General features: G+C 41.9%; 1 protein-coding gene across 3 annotated transcripts; it reads right to left on the bottom strand.

Annotated features, from left to right (window-relative positions):
• Nucleotides 1-1345: 1345 nt before the first annotated feature.
• pitx1 (paired-like homeodomain 1) lies at nucleotides 1346-15006 on the bottom strand. Of its 3 annotated transcripts, none has more exons than XM_084372811.1 (4): nucleotides 14884-15006; nucleotides 14026-14080; nucleotides 7398-7600; nucleotides 1346-2745 (listed from the first exon to the last, which is right to left on the bottom strand). In XM_084372811.1, exons 2-4 carry the CDS (start codon nucleotides 14069-14071, stop codon nucleotides 2197-2199), a joined length of 798 nt encoding a protein of 265 aa, XP_084228937.1. In that variant the 5' UTR covers nucleotides 14072-14080; nucleotides 14884-15006; the 3' UTR covers nucleotides 1346-2196. The 3 variants fall into 3 exon arrangements, with proteins under 3 accessions (XP_084228937.1, XP_084228936.1, XP_084228935.1); XM_084372810.1 differs by lacking the exons at nucleotides 14026-14080; nucleotides 14884-15006 and adding exons at nucleotides 8896-9045; nucleotides 9155-9319; XM_084372809.1 differs by lacking the exons at nucleotides 14026-14080; nucleotides 14884-15006 and adding an exon at nucleotides 8896-9319.
• Between the last annotated feature and the right edge of the window lie 1254 nt (nucleotides 15007-16260).

The raw sequence follows: 16260 nt of genomic DNA, 5'->3' as shown, positions 1-16260 counted from the left end.
GGCAGCAAATCAACACAAGACATATAATTGAAATATTCTAGGGGGACGACAGAATAATAATTTCTTGCATTTACACATGACCTTTGAGGAGGTCAATGTTTGGGCTCTAATTGCCAAAAAGCCACCACGAGTTCAAGATGAACTCACTTTTGAGAGTCAGACATGCTTCAGGTTACAGTAAAGAAGTAAAGGATTATTATAAAGTCACTTTAGAAGATACATTCTCCAAAAAAGACACCTCAAAGCCAACATACAACCTCAGTTAGGATAAAATATTACAGAGCTTTAGGGGAATTATTACCAATAAGCCTCCAGGAGGTCAATATTTAGTAAATAATGGCTATATTAGTGCAAAACTCGACATTGTGCCTTTAAACACTGGTTCAGTTGACAGTTTGTTGACTTGTGTTTGTTGAACAACTCTTGGAGCTGTTTTAGGAGCTGTAGTGACCCAACACCCTCCCTCCCTCCTCCGAGCCCTATCAGTTAGAGCACACAATCATTACCGTCACATTTGTGCAGCGCGCTAATATCAGTCTAACTGTCAGTAATATAGATATGAGGTGTGAGAACACGAGATACGGTATTGATTGAATTCATATCGTTTGCGCGCGGACAAGCGTGCGTCTGGGTCTGTCGCCAGTGGAGGAAAGAAAAGACGCAGTTGTGGAGGAGCTGGTTTGGCGCATTTTGGAGAGTTTGTTTCAGAGTTGCGCAGCTCAAAAGAAAAACGACTTTAAGATCCCTTTTAAATTCTTAAGTTAGTGTAAAAATAGACGATTGGGATATAATAACGTGGGGCAGCAGGTAGCCTCAGAAAAGGTGAGTGCGCGCGCCAAAACCTCAGCATGAGTGCAGATTTAATCCTGAGAGCAAATAATCAAAAATCTATTCGTGCATGTCGCCTGTTTTTCAAAATAAAACACACGAGGGGCGCATGTGGGACTATTTTCTGCACTGAGCGGTAAAACATGGCTATTATTATTATTATTATTATTATTATTATTATTATTATTATCATCATCACACGCGTCAAAGGCTTTTCACACTGATCCTTGTTCATTCCTTGACATTTATTTATTAACGTCTGGAAGTTTTCAAGAAACTCTTGTTGGATTCACGTCTTCTCACAGAGAAAAGGTTTTTGTTTTTTTATGTGCAGTATAAAAGCTTCAAAATGAACAGAAAAGACAAAATAAAATGTCATATTTTAAAGCCCAGATAAATCCCGTTAATCCTTTCAAAACTCTTCATATACCTCAGATAATCCCTCTTATTAAACTGAGCGGATCGATACGCTGCCGGTGTGCTCCTCTCAAGACAAATCACTCCGCTGAAAACATCCTTGAAATAAACCTCTTTTTTCCTGGAGTTTTATTCAAACAAACATGTTACCATAAACACATGAGTGACTCTGAATCACCTTTTTTTCTTTTTCTTTTTTTTGTTGTTGTATACAGTTTTAGGCTAATGAACTTCTGCAAAGTCTTACATGATCGTTGCACTCAAGTTAAACATGCGGGATTTTTTTTTTTTTAATCGGTTTCCAAACAAAAAAAATGAGCAAAAAACAAAAAAAACAAACATGTTAAAGTAAAGTCACTGGAGTCAGACTGGTGGTGTCCTGCATAGTAAATAGAAAGCACACAGAAGCAGTATAAAATATGTACAATAAAAGCTAGATTTCTTTTTTTTTTCTTTCTTTTTTCTTCTTCTTCTTCTTGAGTCTGGAATATGCTCGACACTTTTCTTTTTTTTAAAATTTTTAATCTCGCAAAATCCTGTTGAGTGTCCAAAAGCAAAAGCAAAGCAAGCGCACACACACAAGGAAAAAAAAAAGAAAAGCAAATCCCACCGTCTGTTTTATATGTTAGGCCTGTATATATTTACATTTATATATGTACAATGCAGCAATGTAACACGTCTTCATCATTACAAAAAGAAAAAAAAAACCCTGGACATTTCGATTGCTGTGCAAGTTCATTGGTAAACACATTTAAACCCGCATAATCCATTTTTTTCTCTTTTTGAAAAATGACCGCAACTAATCCAGTTTAGTTGTCTTTGATTTCTTTTTTTTTTTTTCCCATCCGCAGGTAGCCTCTAACACCATGTCCGGTTATCACACACATATATATACATATACATATATATATATATATGTATGTATTTATATTTGTAAGACTCAGCAAAAAATCAGCTGTTGTACTGACACGCGTTCAGGCTCGAGCCGGGGCTCTGCAGGCCGCTGTATCCAAACGTCGGGTGCTGCTTGGATTTGAGTCTGAGCGTGGCCAGGCTGGAGTTGCAAGTGTCCCGGTAAACGCTGTACGGAGAGCCGGGAGGCCCGTACGGACACGCGGACGACGACATGGCCGAGTTGATCCCGGACGTGCCGATCCCGTTCAGGTTGCTGATGTTGTTGAGGCCCGGGGTGGGCATGCCCGGCACGGCCGAGTGGCCCATCCCGGAGGCCATGGTCATGGAGGAGATGGAGTTGGGCGCCGAGAACATGGACTGCGAGGTGAGGGGGCTCATGGAGTTGAAGAAGGTGAAGTTCTTGGTGGACAGCGGCGCCGGGGTGAGGCCCTTGTTGGTCCAGTTGTTGTAGGTGTACGCCGGGTACATGTCGTCGTAGGGCTGCATGAGGCCGCTGAACTGCGGCAGGTAGCTGTTCTTGCACAGGTCCATCTGCTGGTTCCGCTCCCGCTTCCTCCACTTGGCCCGGCGGTTTTTGAACCACACCTGGAGGAAGGAGACACACGGTTAGTAGGCACGGGTGCGGGAACTAGAGGTGCTGAGGGGGCGGCAGCACCCCGCAAAACGAGGCTATGACATAAGCCGAATTTACAAGAAGGCCCAAATAATTAAGAATTTGTCAGAAACAACGTTTCACATATTTATAAAGTGTCTCTTAAGTCAACAACTCACAAAATTGAGCGATTTTCAAAGGGAGTCTGGGGGATTTATCTCCTTGCTGCTGTTGACTGTAGTTGATACGGGAACTAGAGGTGCTATAGGGCTGCAGCACCCCCTAAAACGAGCCTATAACAAAAGCCGAATTTACAAGAAGGCCCAAATAATTAAGAATTTGTCAGAAACAACGTTTCACAACGTTTATAAAGTGTCTCTTAACTCAACAACTCACAAAAATGAGCGATTTTCAAAGGGAGTCTGGGGAATTTCTCTCCATCTGTAGTTGATGTGACTGCTTTGACCTATAACTTCAACACCAGCATGTGTTCAAGTTTGCTGTCTGCTGTAGAGCAAAATGTTCTCAAACTGTTGTAAATTATTGTTATAATAATATCGATCAGATACATTTTATCCTGGAAATTCAAATTAATACAAAAACATTCATGTGCACCGGTTACATGAACACAAGGTGAAGAGCAGAGTCACCTGAAATAGTTAAAAATGTGAATTCTCCTGATTTTTATTTTTTATTTAGTCATATTTAAACACTTCCATGTCTTATAGTCCAAACTCTCCACTGTGCTGCTCCTAAATAACAGACCTGCCTCTTCATTAACATTAAAATGTTCTAATATTCTCCTAAAGTGCAACACTGCTGCCACAAAGAGGCTGACTTCACATTAAAAACTTCACAAACAGTGAAAAAGAGGAAATTCCCACACACACTTTTCACCTCTGCATTGATATATGTATTTAAATTAAAGGTTTCAATCACTAAAAAGACCAAAGTGTTTGAGACTGAAGAGCTCTGATTTAAATAAATAAATAAAATAAAATAAAATAAAATATATTAACATGTGATTTTAGATAATGTAATGAGGGTCGTATGAAGTCAGAGAACATAATTAAAGCAGGAGAAAAAAAATGCATTTCTTTTAATCACATTAGTTAAAATTCTTGCTGCAAGCGATTTATTTAACATATTTTTAACTAATCATGCTTTTAAAAAGTGGCGGGGACAAATATATAAATAAAATATTTTAATAAAATATATCTATAAATACACAAGTGCGGGAGTTTACTCTTTAATTAGTTTTTTGTGGGATTTGATTTCCTTCGGTCACAAAAGCTGAATGATTAACACACATGTTGATATAATTAACATGGAGGCATCACTGTGCTGGAGCTGACACACAAATTAAACAGAGAGTTTGATGTATTATCATTTATAATTATTACTGAGTTTTGGATCCTTGCGTGCTGCAAATATTTATTTTGTTACATGTTGTATTATTTGTTTGCTTTTTCATTTTATCTGGAGACGAAGGACAATAAAACAAATGGCACGATCACGAACACAGGCAGTAAAAAACATCCACATCTCCTTTAACAAAGTCGCCACTTTGTCCTAAAATCTAATAAATGGTAGTTTGTAGTGGCAGAGTAATATTTTGTGCACTTTCTGTGCAGGTGTCTGTGAAACCTCCTCGAGCTTGATTCAGGCCGCAAACTTAAAAACAAACATCTAAATGAAAGGTCTCTGGGTGCTTTTCTCTTCCATCAGCTGTAATTTCCTCATTTACTCTAAAAACCCTGCAACGAAATCCCAAAAATGTGAAGCTCGCAGTCCCACATCGACTGACAGCTCCTTAGTACAACATCTGCGTAATGTTCTCGGATGTCTTGTGATTTGTTTACAACAGTCTGTAAACAAAGGCCGAGGCTGCACTTTCATTTCTGATCATTTGAGGGACACACACACACACACACACACACACACACACACACACACGCCTCTGTTAATTCATACATTTATACGTAATCACAAAAATCAGCTTGTTCCGTTTTCTAAATAAAGAAAATGACACCTTTTTGTCCCACAATGCATTTGTGTTGTTTTCTTTTTTTTGTCTCCGCGGTGAAAACACCAAACTGCACCTGGTCGTAATCGTCTTTTCCTAATAAAATCCCACTGCAACGCAAACTGAAGCTAAAAGAGCAGCTGCCGCAGCTTTAAAACGCGGTGCTCTGACAACTTTAAGCTTCAAATTCATCCAGTAAAATTCCTCTTGAATCACAAAAAGTGAACACGACTGAAACGCAGCCTCTCACACCCAGACTGCTGCTGCGTGTTTGCGCATGTTTATAACGGGCGCTTTATTCATTTATTTCCAGTTGTGTTTATTGAAGCGTTGAATGAGCTCTAATATCACATCATCACACCAGCTATTGTCCACAAGCGTCGCGACAGTTTATCTTTTGTATTAAATATTCAGCGTGAGAAATGCCGTCCTGAAATACTTTTATTTTGAAAATTCCGCAATTAAAATATTCACGAATCATGTGAATTTTATTGTTTTAAAAAAAGTAGTTGGTGTGACATCATTTAAATAAAACTCGAGCCAATGATGTGTTTGTTGTAACTGAGCTAATATATTTAATTTAATTGTTATTCCTTCATTTTAGCGATTAAATTAAACTTATATCTGCGTTGGATGCGGCTAAATTTAGCGTCTGTGTGTGTGTGTCACACTTCCCAAAATAAAACCAACGCGTATGCAGCATGAATCAAACACGCAAGCGGCGTACTGACTGTCAATGAATCAGAAGAGCGCAGCCCTCTAGAGATCCTCACGCCTGATCGAGACCTGACAAAAGATCCGTCCGTCGGCACTCTGCGAGTCCATTTTTTAATTCATAGTAGAAACAGTTTACAAGTGGCTTCGTCGGACCGGGCCCCGCGGAGGCTATTTATAGCCGCGCAGAGAGCAGGGTGCCGCGGACAAATTGTCCACAAAGACGTGAGCGATGTGACAGAGAGCTGCGGAGGAAACACACCGGCTGCGCTCTTCAGCGGCAGCGCCTCGGCTCGTGTGAGGCTGCGGCGAAAACACACACAAACCTCCATGTTAACACGCAAAAAGACCTCATTAGAGCTGAAGGCTCACAAATATCACTCCATCTCATTATCTGTCAAGCGTGATTGAACGCTTGTGACCTCAGAAGGTCAAGTCCAAACACTTTGAAATGTCAAAACATTTAATTAAACGCTCCGGTGCCGGATCAGAAGCATTCACGCCTCTCTGTGCGCTCTTTTATTTATTTATTTTTTTTTAATTCCGCCGAAATAAAAGGCTGCACTGTTTTAAAAATCTCCCTCCTTGGCTCCAGAAAAAAAAGATCCAGGACTCTAAACTTGTTCTGAGATTTTTTTTACTCGTTTCCCTTCACTTTAAATAGCTCTGTGCATTTTTTAAATGCAATTTGAGATGGTGGATTTTCGCAGGGACGAGCTGCCAGGCGCCAGTCGCTCCAAATGAAAACCAAATGCAATTGTTTTGTGTTTTACGCACATTTCTCGCATATTTTTCCAGAGAAAGACGCAGCCCGCACGAATACCTGTGTCTAAAAACACATTTTTTTCAAGTCTAAACTCATCGTGTCAGCTATTTTTGAATTTTAAATGGACACTATTATTATAAGAGTCATAAGAATCCAAGTCTTTTACGATTAAAGTTGGTTAAATCAAAACAGTTGAATTATAATTCCCCCCTCATGTTGTTAAATAAATATAATCACGCCGTTCCTCGCACAGCTCCAAGGTGGATCTGGCTGCACGACCCGTCTCCTCCACGGGGACAAATGAGGGTCCGGACTGGCGGTGATGTCATCAAAAGACAAATCTCCCCATTGGCTCCATTAGCAGCCCGGATACACCCTTAAAAAAAGGATGTCATTCCCAACACATCCAAATAGTTAAAGACAGCTTTTCATTTCTGCTAAACTTTCAACATGAAATCTGTGAACAGGGACGTGTTTTCAGTCCTGCGTGTGTCACAAATGCGCGCACGCGTGTCCATCATGGAAGAGTTAGTTTTTGGATGCACCGGAGCTGACAGTCACGCATGAGTGCAGTGAATATCTGTTAACGCTACAGTTTTGAAAAATCTCCCAGTTTTTTTTGTCAACGGAGTGATTCTGAATTATTTCACACATTTATTACTTTTTACTGACCGAGTTGTTTCAAGTCACTAAAGTTATCGACGTTAAAAGGTTTGGTTCTCACTCTTTCCTTCCGTACGAACCTTTCGACTCTGTGCTCACATCCTCAGTGAGGGATGTTTTTTCTACAATATCTTATTTAATTTCTATATTAAAACAGCTCGGCTCAGGCAAAACATCGGTGGCATTAAAATGTTTATGGGAACATGAAGTATTATTTTATTTCAGCGCACCGATCAAACACAGCGTGACTCTGAAATCAAGCAGAATTCAGGATTGTAGTTTTATTTTTGTGTTAAAATTGCTGAATGTTCTGTTAATTTTCTTATTTATTGTTGTGGTATTTAAGTTAATATTGTGTTATTTATTTTGTTGACTTTTTAGGTTAATCATGTGCCCAATAATGCTCACATTAATTTGCCAAATCGTCTTTACGCACACATTACGCACGGCCGGCGGCCCGCCTGCTGGACTCTTACCCGAACTCTGGCCTCGGTCAGGTTGGTCCACACCGCGATTTCCTCCCTGGTGCTCATGTCCGGGTAGCGGTTCCTTTGGAAAGTGGCTTCCAGCTCCTGCAGCTGCTGGCTGGTGAAGTGAGTCCGCTGCCGCCGCTGCTTCTTCTTCTTGGGATCGTCCGCGTTGCCGTCATCGCTCCTGTGTTCAGCGCTCCTCTCCTTCTCTGTGTATCACAAATCGGGGAGAAAATTACTGTGTGTCACAGCTCTGGTTTACTTTGAATAGCATGCAGATAAAAGGACATTTTTTTCTGCATTGAAGAAGTAATTATTTGCACCTTAAATGTCAAACGACTCAGGCTGAGATTATGTGCAACAACGTGCATAAAAAAAACCCCCTAAAACTTTAGGTCAGCTATAATAGAAACGAACCGTCCTCGTGAAATAAACAAAGTCAAAGCTGTAAATAAATTATACACAAAGATGTCTGGGAAACAAATAAGCCTTGGACAGAATACAGCCAAATATTTACAAACACGTCTGTGAGTTTTGTATCGATTCCCTCAAACACGTCCCTCACTTTACACTTATAGATCAACATTACACTTTCTTTACGACGAGGTCTGACCGCTCTTATCTCTCCACCGCTATCTTGTATTCGTGTCCCAACGAGATTGCCTCATTAAACTGAAGGGTCAACACGTGCAAAGGTTAATCACGAAAAGGGATTTGTCTCTTGAATGTTTGCCAAAAATGGGGAGAAAAAAAAAAGAAGCAACTTCAAACCTACAGCAACACCATCATTTTTTATTTAAGGCTAATAAATAATTTCAACAAAGGAAACGAGAAACAATTGTCATGCTCTCACACTGCTATTACTTCCTTATGTGGACTAAGAGAAGAGAAGAGACAGCTTTGGATTTTCTTCTTTTCTTTTTTTTTTTCTTTTTTAAAATGCGGCGAGGCTGAAGAACAAAAAGCTTCTCTGAGAATTGTTAATACAGACCTTCTGGCTTTTAGTTTAGATTGGAGGACGGGCCCAGTATTTATAGTTTGTTTTAATGCATTTACTGACAGCAGGCCAGGCTGTTCTGCACATTTTTCCCTGACAGACCTCGGGATCCTGCCAAGTGTTTGGTTCGGCCAGCGCAATAAACAAGAAATGGGGTGTAACTGCACCAAAAACTGCGCTATTTCCCCCCCCCGCTTCTTATTCCTGCGCATTCAACTGGAAAGCAGAAAAAGACGCCAAACTAACATTTTACAGCACATGAGTTTTGTGTATTTTATCCACGTGCATGTTGCCCTGTCACACACGGAAATAAATCGCCATTGCAGTGAGGAGAAAAAAAAGCAAACACCGGGACATGAATGCAACCAAAATTATTGTCTCTTTTCCCGCAGCGTTTAACTGCCGGGATGCCTCTGTGACAGCCCGTCGTAAACGTGCTCGTAGAGACGTAAAAAATAAACTGTTAGAAGAAGGAATCGAGTTGCTAAAAGCACTCTGACGGTGTACCTGCCAACTCTGTGTCTGAAGACTCGCTGCTTGAGTTCTCTAAAGTTTCTCGACTGCTGTTCGAAGTTCTCGGTAAATGAAACGCGGGGGCCACGTCGCGGGCCGGCGGTGCTCTCACTGCCTCTGCGATTCTGTCCAAATTCATCCCACCTTTGAAGAGAAGGATGCGTACAAGAGAGGAAACGTTGGGGTGAATCCTGGGGGAGTGCGTAAAAGCTTCCCTCAACAGCCAAAAATCCACCCGCTGCCAGACACACACCACGACATGAGAGGATGAAGCACACAGGGAGAATTTCCAACCAGAGTTTTTGTTCTTCCACGCAGAGAAAAAAAAAGAAGAAGAAAAAGAAATAATCACTCAGCACCCTTTCCCTCCGCTACAGCAGTGACAGCCCAGTGCGCTCTCCTTTCTCTCCGCTGCAGGGAAAAGCTTCTGGCCGCTGTGACCGAGAGTAAGCTCCGGCTCTCCAACCCACACAGGAGACACACCCATTTGTTGCGTTTAACCTCCCTAAAATGAGCGAGTCCCACCCACTGTGCCTGCCCGCTGCAAGAAAAGAAAAAAAGATACCCACCCGAACAAGATATGTATCTGACGTCAAGATAAAACAAGTGAGAGAGCCGCCATTAGTTCATCAGGCACTGAAAATATCAATGAACGTTAGGTGGAGTGAAGAACAACCAAGTGAAGTTAAACCTTATTAGTTTGTTTCTTTTTCTGATGGATTTAAAAGTGTCGGCATCAGACTGGATGTCGATGTTTTTTGCAGCGTTCAGTTTCTTTCTTTCTTTTTTTTTTGGTGCAGCTCTCGGGAGCGCGCAGGACAGCGCTTTGCTCATTGGGAGTAAAATGGGCCTTTTATTCGTGCAGGCATGTTTGAAATGTGTCCAGCTGGGTGCGCTTATACACACACACACACACACACACGCTCTCCACACAATGTATATCTCGGATATGTACTGAGCTGATCAAACATTTGCCATCTAACGCGGGCCTGCCCAGTTACTGTTTCCTCGGTGTGATGATATGACGGTTATTGTGTGTGTGAGCGACACAGTGTCGCTCTATCATCGTTGTTTCACCACAAATAAACAATCAGGACTGATGAAAGTCGAGCACATCAGAGCTCTGTCAGCTGCACTACCTCAGGTAGTCTACCTGGACTGCAGGAACCGAGCAGGCTGCTTTAAAGGTGCTATGTGTAAGAAAAGTAGATTTTTTTTAGTCTGAACTTGTCAAAAACTGACGTAGGACTGCGATAACAAATCCATCCATGACTTCCCAGGATGCACCAGGTAAATCTTAAGGTTTTCCACAAAGGCCACACCTGGTGACATCCTGACCTCAGGTGAAGTTTGGCCTCCGTTGGCAATGGGACTCAAAAATCAGCTTCTCTTACAAATGACACCTTTTAAATAGATTATTTAAAAATGACCTGACACTACGTTTATAATCAAACTAATATTAAAACTACTTTTTCTGAATTTGTACATCTTTCACCTCAAATCCAGGTATGAGTGATGGTGCGCTAATATAATGTGAACAGAGATCACCTGAATCTGCCCACTGCCGGCTACACGGTTGCGTTTTTAGTGAGTTTGTTCCCCTTTATTGGCTCTGACGCACAAACAGCCGCCGGTGGAGGCCGCAGTAACAGGCGCGTTCTTGGCTTTACGCTTTATATGTGTTTTTTAACAACTCTGGAGCCTGAAAGTATTCTAACACAATCAAGCCCTTTAGTGTAATTTGGATAATTGGGAACAAGCTATACGTGAATTTGAAAAATCTGATGTTTCCAGGTTGTTTTCTGGGCGGATTATATAATCTGTCAGCCGTGACACGCACACGCATCCAGTCATGTACCTGCGTGGAGAAGCACAGAGCTTCATCCAGATGATCTGATCTCAGCCTGTGCTGCTGCACTGGAGTAAAACATGCAGTAAAAAAAAGAAATAAAAAACTTGAGTTGTGCAGCAGCTGCAGGAGAATAAAGATTTTGTTTTACAAACTTCTCCAGCGGCAACTGTTGGTCGAAAAACACGGAGGCCAAACTTCTCCGTCTGCATTAGTCTGAGGTCAGGATGGCGCCAGGTGAGGCTTTAGTGGAATACTTTGAGATTTACCTGGTGCATCCTGGGAAGTCGTGGCTGGATTTATTATTTCAGACCAATAAGAGTTATGTCATTTAGTTTGGGTTTCTGTTTTTCGGGCATATCAACGTTTTGGGGCCTCCAGTATGTGCGCGTAATTCACCTCTTTGTGCGCCAAACTGTCTTTTTTAGTGTGATTGCGCGCGTGTGGACCTCCGGCAGTATGTCATCTTTTAAGAGTCTTAACATCGTGTACTTTTACTCTCAAAAAGAGAAGGAGTCACTTTTTTTTCTCTTGAATCCCGAGCAAAGTCATCTCTGTGAGACGGAAGTGCCGATAATTTTGTCGTCTTTAAAGGAGCAGTCTGTAGTTTTTGGGGAAGAAATTCTAATCAGGAGAGAAATATCTACAGTGACTCAAACAAACTGACCTTAAAGGACAACACACTTTTACTGTTTTACTTTGTTTATATGTGGCGGACCCTGCCACCTTTCCAGCTTCAAACAGTGTTCTGGACTCTATTTTCCTCTGAGAACAGATTGTTTATTCACTTATGGAATAAATAAATGTTTCTGTTTTCCTCATTAATATTGCAAATACAGTTTGAATTTCTTCTCCAAACCTACAAAGTGCCCCTTTAAGTCTCTCCTGCAACACGAGACCACCTGACCCGCCGCCTCGCTGTGTCGCCTACATGTGTCAGGTGAAAAAGAAAAAAAAAGGCGCACCGGCTCAGGCCTCACCGTCTGGGACTCGGACTGTCACCGGCGCCAGTCTCGAGCATTTCGAAGCCATTGTGTGACAGTGACTTCTGACATGAGATCCCCGTCCGACCGGAAAACTCCCCCCGAAGGCCCTTTCAGAGGACAATTGTTCAGGCTCTCAACAATCACTTTGCTTTCTCCGTCTAGATTTGTTCAGCGGCTCACAGAAAACGGCCTGTGAGGAATCTGAATTCACATTTTTAAATGTTTATAGCAGAACTGTGGCCTGTTGCGTGTTACTGAAAAACCACCATCCTCTACGTGCTTTACGCGCGTTCCGAGCTGCAGCCAAGTGCGTAAAAATGGTTTTTGGAGCGACATTGTTGCGCAGAAAAAGCACACATCGGCAGCAAACATTGGGAGTAAGCGGATGGGCGCTGTGCGGAAGTGACCCGAGCTACCTGGTCACGTCATTGTGTCAGCAGGTGGTGTTTACTATGCAGGTTGTAGGGTTGGTGGGTACATTGCGTGTCCGTGAAGTGTACACGGTCTCTCGGTGGGTCATTATGAGGCGTTTTCACGAGCAGTACTGTCCTAAAAAACATATTGCTGCAAGCACAACATGAGAATAAACCCGCTGACCCCTTTAAATCCCCTTTGGAATATTAAGGGATTTACAGCACATGGAGATTTTCCATGGAGGAGTCCCTGTGTTTCTACCGTCCTCTCTGTCCTCCAGCAGATATTACAGGCTGATAGATGGGGCTAATCTAAATACCCAGCCTCCTCAGCCCGCATCCCTGCCTGCGCCCTTCTCCTCCTCCTCTGCTCTGGAGGGCACTTGCGTGTGATGGATGACTTAAAAAGCCTTTCCATCCGGCAGGACAGGTTAAAGGCCAGTGGCAACGCAAACACTCATATTTTTTTTTTTTTTTCCTCCTCCAAGAAGTGAAAATAAACTCTGCGAACTCCCGTTAATCACACACTAAAAACACACGTGAAAATACAGGCTTGGTTTGATTGAGAGGGGGGGGGGGGGGGAAAAGCACACACACCGAGTGGAGCCAACAAAACAAAGCGTATAGAAAATTAAAGCAGGCGAGAGGACTCAAAGGCAGGACAGCAGCGGAGATGTAACCAGACACGGAGGGTAACCGGAGAAGGACAGAGCTGATTATTTCCTTGGTGATGGTCCAAGGCCTGTTTGACCTGGAGCCTGACGACCAACAAACCAGATGACAGACGGGATGCAGGTGTAAATAAAACAACGACCTCTATCACAAGGAAAACATAAAAACAAATGTCATAAATGCTGGATTTTTTTCTGGATTTTCTATGATTGAATCATTCCTCGTTGGCGCCTTCATACATCCTCCTGAGTGTGTGCTCAGCCCAGCAGCCGCTCACTGGAGCTTTAGGGGAAAATAAAAAAGGCTGATAACTTGAGTTGAGCTGAAATTAGTCCTCAGAAATTACATTTATCACACAGCTGAAGGAGTTTGTTGACAGCCGTGAATCACACACATCCAAACCCCAATAAAAAACGCACGTCTGTCCACTAAGAGCTCTTTATCTTTTGTTTATTTGTCTTTATAATAATTATGTTTCCAGCTTGTGACGTCCAGTTTAGCACCTGACCTTTTAATCTGGAGCCGTTTTAATATTATAAATGACTATTTCCTGGAGGGAAAATCAGATTTAAATAAAAAAAAAAGTTAAAGTACACAGCCAGTATCGGCTCACGCGCATCTAAATGTCCCCAAACCTCGAATATTTTCCAAACTTCTCCATTTTACGCTCTTTTCTTTGCTCCTTTGCTCTGTGATTAAATCCAGCTTTACAGAAAACCCTCTTCCTCAGTTGCGTCATGAGAAGAAAAATCCCAAACTTCCATCTAAATAGATTTTTTTTTGGTTCCCTGCTGTCAGTCTGCTTCGATGTTTTCCCACTTTTTGTTGTTTTTCAAAACGAGCCACCAGGAAATGATTATCATCAGAAAAACCGCACAAAATAAAACAAAGTCAAAATATGTGGAAGTAAAAACTCGACGACTCTTCGTTCTGCTTCTCATTTTAATTCCCCCCCGCAAGCTTGGCATTTGCGTCTCATTAGCTGATATATCCGCATATCAACATGTCTGTGCCATGCGCATTAATTCATCTGGTGACATGTTGCGTATAAAACAAAAGCAGATGTCTGTGAACACGCACAGTGCTCGTGTTTCTGATGTTTCAGGTGCTGAGGAAGAATCCCTCTAAATGACAGTTTCTGGTTTTGCATGTAGCATCAAATCATGCAAATATTAATGACACCGAGCAGAGACACGAGTCATACCTGGGTCTCCACAAGAAATCCCATTCTTCGACAGATTCAGTTCCATTCCAGTTGCCTGAAAAACAGAAGAAGAGAAGCTGCATCAGAGGAAAAGTTTCCCCGCGTGTGTGTCAGAATAATCATCTCTCATAAACGTCATGAGGTTAATTAGAAAGCAGCAACCAATAATCATTTGGCACAACGTCGCTTCACCACCGGAAACTCGGGAAACACTTTGAAATTCCAGAAAGAAAAATAAAAATAGACAATAATTACAAAAGCAATGCAGCCAAAACAAAAAATACCAACTTTACGCATGTTCCTCACAGATATTTATGATTTGGGCCCTAACCCTGACCCAACATCCTTTGACGACATGATAACACACACACACTCACACACACACACACACACACAGCCCCTCTTATCTACAGGAATCCCTTTGCTGTCTCTGTCCTCAGTAAATCTTCTCTCAGCTCCCTTCAGTCCCTCCGTATGTGCTTCACAAACCCCTCAGAGATCAGCGCAGAGTTTATCTGGAATATTCCGCAGAGATCACAGCAGGTTATCCGTTTAATATCCGCCTGACTGTGATGCCAACGCTGACTGTTTTTCTATCGTTGCTGTGCGTAAAAAGCTCCATCCACTGCGGCCTCTGCGCGGTCACTACCTCCTCACTGACCCTGGAAACTAACACACGACGACACACGCAGGAATCAGCGCGCTCCTAGCTATTTAATTCTCTAAACAGGCTCACTTGTGATTCATATTTTTGCAAACATCTGAGGTGAAGAGAGAGAGAGAGAGCGGGATGCCGGCCAACCTTCTGACCGAAACTCCTGACAAGAAAGCAGAGAAGCTGTGTGTGTGTTGACTCACCAGTTAGTTCCCAGCAGAGGCAGACGACAGAGAGAGAGAGAAAAAATGAATAAAGCCCTCAGTTTTGCTCCATGCAGGTGTTCAGTAAATCCACTTTACGCCGTCGGCTGCGCGTAAACGCTGCGTCCGCGGTAATCAGCGCTTTGGTCGCGTCTCCGCGGCGCTGCCTTGGTTTTCTTCGCACAGCGCTCTGCAGCACGCCTCGAGGTGACGTCACTGCACCGCAACAACCCCCCCCGCTACCTTCTCCCCCCTCCCACCCCCCCTCTGTCTGTTGTCATCCTCCCCGCACCTTCAGCCTCATCTTCATATTCACAGTTTTTAATACTGGAGTTTATTGTCAGCCTCATCCTCAGAGTCTGATCTTCATCTCTAAATGTTTTTGCATCCTCATCCTCATTTCTAGAGCACAATATGTGAGCATGTACAGTCAAATTAAAGTCTGTAATAATAATAATAATAATATAAAAATAATAATTATTATAATATCAATGTGTTTATTTCCATCTCGTCCATATTTCCCTCTCTGTGTGAAAAACCTTCCCACTCCACTTTTCTGTTTTCTTGGACTTGAAAAACTGTTTGACGGCTTGAAAAACAATATTTTTTCTCTCTGTTAAAGTAGAAAAATGAAACACACACGTCTGATATTTTACTTTATTAATCTTTAATCACCTTTAATGTGAACTGATCTCACACGTGCTCCCACTTCCTGTTGCATGTTGTGTTTGAATGTGTTTCTTCACCTTTCACACACACAAAATCACCGTTTTTTGTATTTATCTATTTTTTCGCAGCAGTTCGTTTCTATAAATATCCTAATTTCCAGCCGGTCTAATACTAATCATGTTTGTCCTCTCGCTAATTAATTGACGTCACAGGTTAAATCCCTTGTCAGCAGCGGGTGATTATTTAAACAATTAATTGTTCGTGTGCTAATATTTACGCGCAGGTTTAAGCGATGTTTTGTTTCTGCTGTTATAATAACAAAACATTTTAATTGTGCCATTATTCTATTTGCTCTGTGGCTTAAAAGGCTGAATATGAATTTGAGCTTCTTTTTTTTAAATAAATAACTTTTCTCTGAACGACAACAGAAGAGAAACAAAAGACACGAAACACAACGAGAAACGACGGAGACAAAACACTTTTTTTTTTTTTTTAAACCTTTCAGCCAAAAGCAAATAAACTGATGATTCAGGTCAAGTCTGCAGCGAACAGTTGATTTAAAAACACAAAAGGCCACAAAAAGCCAAAGTAAGATGGAAGGATACAAAACGTCGGGGCCGAGATTAGAGTAGATTTAGTCTGTAAGACGTGGGCGGACCGGATCACTGACGCTTCTAATGCATAAAAACCATGGAAGTGAGAATAAAA

The sequence above is a fragment of the Pagrus pagrus genome (assembly GCF_965226575.1).
Source record: "Pagrus pagrus genome assembly, chromosome: 14".
Lineage (NCBI taxonomy): Eukaryota > Metazoa > Chordata > Actinopteri > Spariformes > Sparidae > Pagrus > Pagrus pagrus.
Note: the sequence above shows the minus strand (reverse complement) of the source record. Positions and strands in the feature narration are given on the sequence as shown.